This window comes from Mus musculus, chromosome 9, assembly GCF_000001635.26.
Source record: "Mus musculus strain C57BL/6J chromosome 9, GRCm38.p6 C57BL/6J".
NCBI lineage: Eukaryota > Metazoa > Chordata > Mammalia > Rodentia > Muridae > Mus > Mus musculus.
In genome coordinates this window covers 40,907,113-40,919,433 of record NC_000075.6, presented here as the reverse complement: position 1 = coordinate 40,919,433, position 12,321 = coordinate 40,907,113, and the positions used below count along the sequence as shown (strand labels likewise).

At 44.2% G+C, this 12,321-nt stretch overlaps 1 protein-coding gene across 5 annotated transcripts in view; it reads left to right on the top strand.

Moving 5' to 3' along the window:
• The window catches only part of Jhy (junctional cadherin complex regulator), a 71,416-nt gene that overhangs the window by 46,833 nt on the left and 12,262 nt on the right, over positions 1 to 12,321 (top strand). For all 5 annotated transcript variants that reach the window (NM_001357359.1, NM_001081121.2, NM_001357360.1 and 2 more), the window contains 2 exons: positions 1,789 to 2,435; positions 8,204 to 8,498. In NM_001357359.1, coding sequence (NP_001344288.1) covers positions 1,789 to 2,435; positions 8,204 to 8,498 — 942 coding nt within the window. The remainder of the gene's footprint in view (positions 1 to 1,788; positions 2,436 to 8,203; positions 8,499 to 12,321) is intronic.

Below are 12,321 nucleotides of genomic sequence, written 5' to 3'. Positions count from 1 at the left end.
CTGGCATGCTGATAGCATGAGGAGAGCCACTGTGTTTTAGGAACACATCTGTCAAATAGCAATTTCTGGGCCAGCAAGATGGCTGGCTCAGCAAGCGAAGGCGCTTGCGGCCAAGCCTGGCAATATAAATTCTCTCCCTGGGTCCCAATTGGTGGAAGGCGAGAACTGATGTCCGCACATGCACACAAACAAATAAATGTAATAAAAATAAAATCCAAGTATAACACTTTTGAGGGCCCACCACAAGGAAGCGTGTACTTGGGGCCACGTCTTTGGAGAGTCTTTTTACCCATGTGCTTCTCAGTGCAGCTTGATAAACCATGTGGAAGAAAACCTGTTTCTTACCTGGATGCATAGGAGAGGGTTTTGTTTATTTGTTATTTTTGTCAGTTTTTATTAAGGGGGGGCGGGGCACTGCAGCTGAAAACTAATCCTTTATAAGAGCCAATGAGAGTCAGAGCATTCCTCAAATGGCTCAAGTCCCAAAGAAAGCAGGCTGCATTTCAAATAGCAGTCCTTCTTAACAAACACGGATACCACAAGCGATACTGTATATTGCTGTTGTAAGTTTAACAGTCTTGTCCTTAGCATCCTAACGTGGTTCTACTAGAAACAGGGGCCGTGACTATCACTTGGGGATATGCAGAGGCTCATGCTGTCAGCCTTGCAGACTGTATGCGGGGCGGGGGGGGGGGGCGAAAGAAAACCTAAAACTGCATCCTCGTGATACGATCCTTCTTCCCCATCAACTAAAACAAATCCAAACAAGAAAAGGCAGGCTTTGCCCAGTCTGAGGATTCTCACTGGCATCCAATGAGCTGCTACCTGATGGCTGCATTTTCCAATTAGCATTGCACAGATGTGGGTCGTGAAGGGTTCCTTTTTTACATGTGAGCCCTGAAAGGGGAAAAGGGATATTGCAGTTATATAACACACCGATGCATGTGGTCATCTTACTGCTTCAATAAGCAGTTAATCATTCGTTCCAAAGGCCTCTTTACCCCATTCATTTTCCACAAAGTAATGAGTGTGCCATTCCTCAGGAAATACTCTTAAATGGCTGCAGGGCACAATTTAGTTACACAGTGTATCTATTGTTCCGGGAGTACATTTTGTTGTTATCGGACTTAGAAAAGCCTGAAGACCGATCTGAGATTGAAGTCCCCTCCCCCAGATGTTTGATTGCCTAAGTGTAGGCTATATTAGGCAACAGAAAGCAAAAACAACTCTTGTGGTTTTCATGGCCGCCCCACCACGGCTCTGGCTCTTTCATGATCCTCTGAATGAGGTCTAATTTGTTTCATCGGGTGAAGAGGTCACTTCTAGCTGCTGACCTGCGTGTGCATGCCGAGCTGATGATCCGAACTGTGAGTCAGATGGAGCTTGTACCTGGTTGGCACAGGCACACCTCTGGCATCATGTGGGTGGGATTCTGGAAATACTCATAAGCCTGCACCTGTTGGCACTGATCTATATTCTTTCTCTGTGCATCTCTTTGGAGGTGAAGTTTCTCTCCATCTAATTCCCCATTTGGTGACACCTCCCTAGCTTGCCAGTCAGAGAGCTGTTTTAAGCTCTCAAGCTCTGTCTGGGCTCACAATCTAACATCTCGGCTGCTCACCCTCCAATCACCTACAGTTAGGAGAGAACTCCCGTACTCTCTTTTTTACCATCCATGGTCATGTTCCTAGACATTTTGACCCCAATTTTTTTAAAAAAAGAATTAATTGAAAATTTATGAAGAGTATTCATCTTCTGATCTTGCCTTAACTATAATATCTTTTTTAGAATTACCAAGAACATCTGTCTCAGTACGAAGATACAAAATCAGGCAATGTCCCAAGAGGTCAGTCTTCCGATGCAGCCAATGGCCAGCAACCTTCCAGAAGAACTGCCAAGGCCAGGGTTCGGAAACAGAGGAAACACCAGAAAGGCCTGAAATCTCTTGGGACAAAAGAGCTTGTTGTCAGTCAAAATAATCAGAATAACCCTTTCCAGCAACCACAGAACCAAAGGCAGACTGCGGATGCCTCAGCAAAGCATGAGCTGGCTGCACAAACGAACGCTTCTAACCCCAATTTACAGGACGCCAGAACGCTCACCCACAATCCCAAAGTCACCTCCGACTCTTTCGTTTCACCTAAGCAGGCTTTAGACAGAGCTTTATATAAAAACTCCATCTCAGGACTGAACGCTAATAAAAGACGAGGACACAGACGTGAGGAAGAGAGAATTCTGTATCAGCCGCAGCCCATCTACGTGTTTTCTGATACACATCTGCAGGACTTTAATGAACTTCCTCACAGACACGAGTCCCCGAGCCAGAGAGCCCCTCAGTCCGATCACCACATGAACACACACAGGTCAACGAAGACAAAGAAGCCAGCCAAACAACCGCAGGCAGAGACGAAATACAAGAACATAGAGATGCTCTGGTGAGAAGTCTTTTTAAATTTTTCAAACTTTTTATTTTTTAAAGATTTATTTATCTATGTATGTATGTAAGTACACTGTAGCTGTACAGATGGTTGTGAACCTTTATGTGGTTGTTGGGAATTGAATTTTAGGACCTCTGCTCGTTCCGGTCAACTCCACTCATCCACTCACTCAGTCCCTGCTCACTCCGGCCCAAAGATTTATTTATTATTATACATAACTATACTGTAGCTGACTTCAGACACACCAGAAGAGGGCGTCAGATCTCATTGCAGGTGGTTGAGAGCCATCATGTGGTTACTGGGATTTGAACTCAAGACTTTCAGAAGAGCAGTCAATGCTCTTACCCTCTGAGCCATCTCGCCAGCCCCTTATTTATTTTTATTAATGTACATAGGTTTGTGTGTGTGTATGTGTGTGCATGCACACCTGTGCATAATGTGTGCACAAGTATGCATATGAATGATGCACACACACACATGAGAGGGAGAGAGAGAGAGAGAATGCATTATGGAGCATATGTGGAGGTCAGAGACAATGTGTGTATCTGGGGATTAGCTCAGGGACATTAGGACTTGTGTAAGTGATTTTACACAGAGCCATCACAACTGCCTGGAATTTCCTTATCTCAAGTGGTTTTATAGAGGAGAAATAAGGGGGTTGTAGAGGAAGAAAAGAGAGGAAGAAGGGGACAGTGGAGTCCCTGGGCAGGTGAGGCCACTAACCAACTAACCCCTCCCTTGCCTCAGATTCCTGCCCGACTTCTGGTAGTCTTCATTTTCTTCTAATCCCCTCTATTGTTTCCATGGTAATGAAGCTAGAAGTTAGAGCAAGGGGAGGGTACAGGGACCCAGGGAAAGTAAATTAACATGCTTAGAAAGATTTGAGTAATGGCTGGAGAAACAGTTATCTCCAGCCTGGAGTGGCATAGCCTAGAAAAGAGCTTGTAGACACAGACACGCCATCACTTAAACAGAAATTACCTAAAAATCCAATGGTGGGAAAAGGTTTAAGGGAAATTGTGATATTTAGTCTCCTGTGACCATTTAACAAATATGCCTCTGAGGAAATGCTCTTGTAAGAAGAAGGAAATGGCCGGGCTACCACGCCTTTAATCCCAGCACTTGGGAGGCAGAGGCAGGCAGATTTCTGAGTTCGAGGCCAGCCTGGTCTACAAAGTAAGTTCCAGGACAACCAGGGCTACACAGAGAAACCCTGTCTCGAAAAACCAAAAAAAGAAGAAGGAGAAGAAGAAGAAGAAGAAGAAGAAGAAGAAGAAGAAGAAGAAGAAGAAGAAGAAGAAGAAGAAGAAGAAGAAGAGGAGGAGGAGGAGGAGGAGGAGGAGGAGGAGGAGGAGGAGGAGGAGAGGAAGAAGAAGAAGAAGAAGAAGAAGAAGAAGAAGAAGAAGAAGAAGAAGAAGAAGAAGAAGAAGAAGAAGAAGAAGAAGAAGAAGAGGAGGAGGAGGAGGAGGAGGAGGAGGAGGAGGAGGAGGAGGAGGAGGGAAGGGAAATGAGGTGCAGGGTTACACCCAAGAACTATAAACTCTACCATCCTAATGAGCACATGGAAGGAAAGCCCACCCAATGGTGAGTGATGGTTATTTCTGACTCAGTAGTTAAGAGCACCTGGGTTTGATTTCCACCACCCACATAGTGGCTCACAACTATCTGTAACTCCAGTACCAGAGAATCTGATGCCATTTTCTGCTCTCTGAAGGCATCGAGCATACATGTGGTGTAAGACATACATGTAAACAAAATATCCAGACACATAAAAGTTGTTAGGTATGATGGTGCACCACTTTAATTCCAGCACTCAGGAGGCAGAGGCAGGCATATCTTTATGCATTCAAGGCCAGTCTGGCCTACATAACAGACTCCAAGCCAGCCAAGGCTACACAGTAAGACCCTGTCATAAATGAATAAGTGAATAAGTAAATAAATGAGAACTAAATTCTTTTTTCAAACCTTGAAAAGAAATAGTGGTTATCTCTGGCAAGAGAAATCAAGTTATTTTTCATTCTTTCTTTAGAGTTAGAATTGTTCGAGTTCCCTACACTGTAGATCCATTACTTCTATAAACAAGAAAAAGAAAGTCAATTTTTAAAAGTAATTTCAGGACACCATCCCTGATGTTCCTTAACCAAATGTGTTTTCTGGACACTTGACATGTGATGACTTTGACTTTAAAGCACACAGAAGACACACACAGTCTGATACCATGGGGCACCTTCAAGGGACTTGTTTTCAAAAATAGAGTGGGGCACAACTTTATAAATTAGAAGGGAGATAAATTCTATACCAGACAGTCTAGGATATACATTTAGTAAGGTTCAGAGTCTGTTCCCTGGAGAGACAGCGATGGTTGGCAAACACTTTTGTCATCTTCTCTCTGGCTTTGGAGTAATGACTTCTGACCTTTTTATCATTACAAATAATATTTAAGTTGGGTGTGGTTGTGTGCACCCCTGTCATATCTCACCACGCAGGAGGCTGAGGAAGAAGGATACTGAGTTCAAGGACAGCCTAGGCTGGGTAGTGTTAACCTGACAGCAAACAAGAAGTACATCTGTAAGCCTAATGCCTCAAGTTCCAGTCCCAAACTTTACCCTCTGACCTCCACACATGCACTGGAACACACATGTGAATGTCATCATTCAGACGAACATACATGAACGCACATGTGCATGCATGCAAACACACTACACCCACATACACAAAATAAAAATAAATAATTTTTAGTTTTTAGTAGAAAATTCCTGCCTGTTCCTATTTTTCTTTGCAAAGCACGTCTGTTATAAATGAGCTTGTAACTTAATCAAATGTTTCATCGATTCTATAATGTAATGAAATACATTCCCAGGCTTTTACTGTGGAGCTGTCCTTTTGTCCCTAAAATTAGCCCACCTTGTTGTCATCTTGGTCTTCTCTTTGTTTCTGGTGCTGTTGATGGAACCCAGAGCCTTGTACATTTTCGGCAGGGACTCCACCACACGCTATATCCCCCGCCCTTCATACCGGATTAGATTGCTTAATTTATTTGTCTAGGATTTAATGACCTTCATAGGCATGAAGGAAGATAGGCTTACATCTCTGCTATCTCCCATTGGGCTTGTCCAGATGTGTTGTCCATATGCTATCAGACCAGGTAGGGTGGCACAGGTCTGCAGTCCCAGCACTGGGAGATAGAGGCAGAAGAATCAGGAGCTCAAGGTCATGTCAAGGTGAGGAGTCCAGTAATAACGGTTTGAGTTCCTGGTCAGACTGGTCGGACTGGGCTATCTGAGGAAGGGGTGACCTGAGCATGGGGCATGTCTATGCATATGTTGAAGCCTGGGCTCTCTTACTCTTTTATATCCTTTGGGACAGGCTGTAAGCACATGTTACATAAAAGTACAATAGATTTTTTTCCCCTTGGATCAAGGTTGTGTCCAGCCTTGTTTCAGTTACTGCCTGTGAGCAGATTTGAACCCCCTACTCGTTATCATCATGGGTTTTCAACTTCATTTACGCTGTTCCTGTTTCACCTTTAGTCAGTCTCTGATAAGTTACATTTTCTAGGAAAACTTAATACTTTTCCGGTTTTATGAAGGGCTACCATTAAACTTTTCACGCCATTGGTTCCTATTATTTCACATTTGTATATCTGTAGTCACGTTCTTATTTCCTGCTATTACTTTTTCTCCTTTTGAGTGGTTGGGGGACAGAGTTTAAGTTTAGAGTACTTGCTAGGGCCTAAAATGGTCAGTGTGTTACCGAGGCTATCCCCAAACTCCTGGCAATCCTCCTGGCTGGGTTTCCCAGTGCTGGGGACTGGACAGTCCTCAGCAAGCCTCTCACCAAGCAGGCAGCAACAGTCCTTGGCATCCTCCATTCTCAACCAGGGAGATGGCAAGTAAGGGCCTTTTTTGACATTTTTTTAAATGTTGTTAATTTCCTTTCCTCCTTGTTTTGGTTGGTGCTGGTAGGTTGTGTTTGGTTGGCTGGTTGGTTGGTTGGTTGGGTTTTTTCTCTTTCTCTACCTGTTTTTGCATCTGCGTTAGGACTGGTCTTACTTGTCTGGCAATCTGAAAATTTTTTTCAGTTCTTTTTCTTTTTTTTAATTTTTTATTAGGTATTTTTCTCATTTACATTTTCCAATGCTATCCCAAAAGTCCCCCATACCCACTCCCCCACTCCTCTACCCACCCACTCCCCCTTTTTGGCCCTGGCGTTCCCCTGTACTGGGGCATATAAAGTTTGCAAGTCCAATGGGCCTCTCTTTCCAGTGATGGCCAACTAGGCCATCTTTTGATACATATGCAGCTAGAGACAAGAGCTCCGGGGTACTGGTTAGTTCATATTGTTGTTCCGAAAGCTGAGAAAAGCCCTACTGACTCTGGATTTCTGTGGGATGGTCAGTGGACCGCCTGAAGGCTCCTCCTGCCAGTTCTCAGTCTTTTCCTTAGGCAGCCCAATTAATTTCTATCCCTGATACTTCACACATATAAGAACATTTTTCTGTCTTCAGAAATGCAAATCTCGGGCTGGTGAGATGGCTCAGCAGTTAAAGCCCCCGACTGCTTTTCCGAAGGTCCTGAGTTCAAATCCCAGCAACCACATAGTGGCTCACAACCATCCATAACGAGATCTGGCACCCTCTTCTTTCTGAAGACAGCTACAGTGTACTTACAAATAATAAATAGATAAATAAATAAATAAATAAATAAATAAATAAATAAATGCAAATCTCAAAGGTGTGCACATTCAGAAAGGACAGTTGCCTCCCAACTTGAGAAGAAAATCTCAAGATTTGCTTGCTGGCTTGTCCACCAAGTGAGCTACATTCCCAGACTGCCAGTATAACTCTTAAAACTTGAATTTTCTTACCCAAAAGTCCCTCACAAAAGCCATGTCTTTAGCTGATCCAGAACCTGATTGGCTTTAATTCCATTTTGTTTCCACCCCTGGAGATTCCCACTTTCCCTGGCACATTCAACTGTGCATTTAAAGGATGCTTGTTCAATTGAATACATCATTTCTAGTTGTTGTGTAACGGGAAGCTCTTTGGTTTTCAAAATGATGTGTCGGGTTTTGTTGTGGTGGTTTGGATAGGTTTGGTTGCTTGCTTGCTTACCTGATTGTTATCCTATGCTTCATGCATTAACTGAAAGTCTTTAAGGAGACTTTCCTGTTAGGGGCTGGAGAGATGGTTTAGCAGGTAAGAGCAGAATATGATTTTAGAAGACCTGAGTTCAGTTCCTAGCACTCACTCGCGATGCCTGTAACTCCAGGTGTAGGGATCTGACATCCTCTTCTAGACTCTAAGGGCACCTGCATGCGCATGTACACATATAGAGAGACACTTAAGTAAATGAGATAAACGTTTTTAAAAAGGAATCAGAATGTCCCAAAGAAAAAGAGGAGGGTTTGAAGACAAGAAATCAATGTATTCCTGAAAAGATTAATGGTTCCTAAAGATTTCTAACAGAAAGCAGTGTTATGGATTCAAGTTTTATTTTTTTCCAATTTTTTATTAGGTATTTACTTCATTTACATTTCAAATGCTATCCCAAAAGTCCCCTATACCCTCCCCCTCCCCCTGCTCCCCTACCCACCCACTCCCACTTCTTGACTCTGGTGTTTCCCCTGTACTGGGGCATATAAAGTTTGCAAGACCAAGGGGCCTCTCTTCCCAATGATGGCCGACTAGGCCATCTTCTGTCTCAAGTTTTATTTAAAAAACAAAAAAACAAAAAAACAAAAAAACATTTGTGTTTTCTCCAAAGGAAATTCCACTCTTCCTCAGACATGGAACCCGCGAGTGCCTCGCCAGACTCCCGGCTTGCCCAGATCATGGAACAGCACCAGCAAGCCTTGATGCAGCTGGCAGAGGTGCAGCCCAGCGAGGGCTCTCTGGCCAGCATCATACTCCCACCTATCCTGTCCAGGGTAGAAAGTGAATCGCAGCTCAATTCAGAGAGAAGCCACAGACACCAGGTGAAGATGGCCCGTAGTAATTCGGAAGGCTACCTGCTTCAGCTGGAGAGAGGAAAGAGACACAGGAAGCGAAGCAGCACAAAGGTGATAAAAGCATGCTTGTCAGCCAAGTCGCTCGTGAATTTTGGTGACACAGATAGGCCTGGAATAGGGCTGGTCATTACTTAGCTTCTCACGCAGCAAGGTGGTCCAGGAACTGAGAGCCCTCCTCCCCTCCAGTCCAAACTACTCCCTGAGTTTCCCTCCCCACCTTTCCAGAAGTTTCTGTTGCCAAGGGTACATACTCCTACTTCCTTCTCATGTCCGCTCTCGGAAGAGTCTACATTGCAGGTAGGCAATAATAGTCCTGCTTTTATCCTCAGTTCAACCATCAGTTTTCCTCACCCCAACCCCACTTCTAAACTGAGTCCCATGTCTTCATATCTGGAGAGAGAGTGGGGCTGAGTGTAAGCCACAGTCTCTCACCCTCCACCACTGGTTCCTCGGCATCAAACATGCCTCTTGGTGCACATCTCAACTCATCTTCGACAGCAAATTATCCAAACCACTCGGTTTTCGCTGAATTCTTAATCTAGAGTTTGGGTCAAAAAGCAGTGAGCTCTTTTGAACAGTTTAGTCTCTTCATATCTTGTTAAAAGCTACCTTTTTAATTCTCAGGAAGACCACTTGCTTCTAGGGCAGAATAATGTTTGGTTTTTCACTATTATAATAAAATACCGAAGGCAGGTTATTTTATGATGAAGTTTATTTAGCTCATGATTCTGGGACATGGAAAGAGCTCCTATTAGCCTGGCACCGGAAGACCCCACTTCCCGTGTAGACAGGGAGGCCTGAGTTCTGGGGTTCACGGGTCACTTCTCCCAGAAAAACGTCATTGCATGGTTGTTCCATTCTAAAGTACTGCTTGTACCACTTTCAAGTGTTTTTCAAATAAGCCAAGACAGATAGACCAGACTGGGAAGCAGGCATCATTCCTATCATTTCCATGGAGACATGCAATCAGCCTTTGCAACCCACACCTCTGACAGCACAGCAGCTGCCTGATCACTCCAGAGCGTATAGATCCCCAGGGCCCAAGGTACACAGCCTCTCAGAAGAGAACTTTCCTATGGTTGAAAACAGCAGCTTTTGAACTGAATTCCCAGCGGCAGTCCTTGGTCCAGCCCCATCTCATAGCAACTTTAGAGGGGTGCTGCTCACTGGCTTGCTTCTCACCAATTAACTCAGCCTGCTTTCTTAGAGAACCCAGGACCACCAGCCCAGGGGACAGCACCACCCACAGTGGGCTGAGCCCTTCCCTCATCAATCACTAATTAAGAAAATGTCTTGCCTACAGCCACATCTCATGGAGGGATTTTCTCAATTGAAGAGTTACTGACTTACCACCGTCCCTGATTACTCATAAGAACAATCAGAATTACTCTTCATTTTTTTTTTCAGATGTGGTGTAAGTGTAAATGAAATAATGTACTAACACCTCGGCTTATTCCCTAGCAAAGGTTACACATTGATTAAATGCCATTTCCCTTTCCTTCTTCACAAATTGAGTCCATGTTGTGCTAAGAAAGGATAGAGGAAAAGGCCCTGGTAGAAGTGTTTGATACCAGGAAGCTAAGGCCATGGAAAGATGAGGAGAGCAGGGGTAATTTCCTGCTCTTGACCAGCCCTCCCCACTTTCTGCTAGGGTGGCTTCAATCCATACATATCCATTTTCCCAATCCAGTACCTCTAGTCAACATTTCACACACACACACACACACACACACACACACACACACACAGAGGAGTGCTCTTTATCCTTTAAGCCCTTCCAGAAGCTGAAGTGACTTGGACCTGAGTGATTTGTATAGGACAGCAGGTAGTCCGGGCACCAGACAGAGGGAGTCATTATCCACATCACGCCCATTTGCTGGCCACGTCAAATCTCTTGGTTTCCAAGGGAATCGTCCCGAATCACAGTAAAAATTTTGAGGATTTGTAAAGATAATAGGCCTGAGGCCCCCTTCCTCTTCTGGCAGTGCAGTTTGAGAGCGATTTCAGAATGTAAGGCATTGTTCCCATCATCAAATCCAGGCTTAAGACTAAGAAATCAACACAGCACAGCGGACACCAAACTAGCAAAATATCCTTCTGCTGGCTCCAGCCACCACTAAATAAGGGCTTGGTAGAGAGTTCCCTGGCAGATGAGAGTTGAGCTTCTGTAATTAACCGGTGTTTCTTGTCACAGACAATCTGGGGCTTGCTGCTTGGCTGCACCTAAGAACAGGTTTAGTTGGATTAATTTTAGTGACCGCAGAGCACATATCCTTTGCTGGCTGCTGTCCGGCATCCAAGGCGTTGTTTTTATCTTGTTTTCAGTAACTTTCAGTCTTGCGCATCGGAGGAATTTTCTGGAGAATAGATCTGCAGCCATTTCCCCCCACCCCCAGCAGGGTTTAACATTTCTGAACCGAAACAAACGCTTCCAGACCTGCCAGTGTGTCCCTTCAATTCAGCCATACTCTTTGAAGCACACAGTGACAGTCATACACCTTGCTTGAGAGAATCATGAATGATTAGTAGGGACCTCCTCCCCAGGAAAGCCCCATCTTTTAAGACAGGGTGTCACTCACTCTCTAACCCAAGTTGACCTGACTCTTGGTGGTCCTCCTGCCTCAACCTACCATGTGTTAGTATTACAGGCGAAAGCCACCGAGCCTGGGTTCCTGTGAGCTTTATGCAGAGATAAGTGAAGATAAGTGCTTAGACATTTGTCTAGAGTGTGCCTCTATATTCATTTGTCTGATCCCTGTATTCAGAGACTCAGCAGGACTGTCAATTTTTATTTCTTAGAATTGTCAGTGTCACTGTCATTATCACCAATGTCACCAGCATCTTTGTTTTGGCATTATGCTGCTTTTTAGTCTTTTGGAAACCAAGAAGTAAATGAAAATAACATCTTCATTGTTGGGGATTGTTTGGTTGTAAAAGGTTATTGAAGAAGCTTAAAGTAGCTTAGCTACCTAGGGCTGGACACGTAGGGACTGGGCAGGACAAATGAGGGTTAATGGGTCCTGGAGGATTTTTGTTTTGTTTTATTTCTTTCAGAATAATGAAAATGTTGTGCAATTAGATTGGGTGATGCTTACACAATTCAGTGACTGTCCAAAAAAAAAAGAATTGAACAGCTTTAAATGAGTGAATTTTGTGATATGAGAATTACACCCCAACAGTGCTGTTAAGGCTTTAGGTGGAGAGAGATCAAACAGAATCACAGCGCCGGGCTCTCCCTGATTACTTGCGCCAAACTTAAGCAGATCCAAGATTCTCACCACCAGTCACCCGGAACAAACTCCCCCAGGAGCCACCCCCCTGTCCCCTGAGAAATGTCGCAGTGCTGTGGGCAGCTCATCCTGTAAAGGGATCAGCAGCCATGGGGATGGCCCATTTGGGCCACATGCTCTCCCTTTGAGTCTGTATGGAATGCTAGATCCTTGGCTCTGCCCCCACCCCCACCCCCAACCTTGATGCTTACTGAAGTTGCTAGCAAGAAGCACGGCTGAAGAGCGACACACAATTATCCATGCTTCCTGGCACGGCCTTTGTGAGTTGGTAGCATGATTAAAAGTTAAGCTGCACCAGGCTAAGGATAAGGTTTCTGCCCAGTGATCATTTCTTTCTCATCATCACTGAACAAATTGGATTTATGGCTTGGGTATGAGTGGTGGTTTATTTGTTGTTGTTATTTTTTAACCTATTTTAGTAATTTATTTTTTACTTTGGCAAATAGATCATAAGTTAGTGATTTCAAGACAGTGACACAGAAGGCACATGAAAGAGGACTAGACTTGTAGTCATAAGCGTAGGCTTTCTGAGCTCAGCCAACTATTAAAAACAACTGAAGTTTTTAAGGAGCGTTAATGTCCAA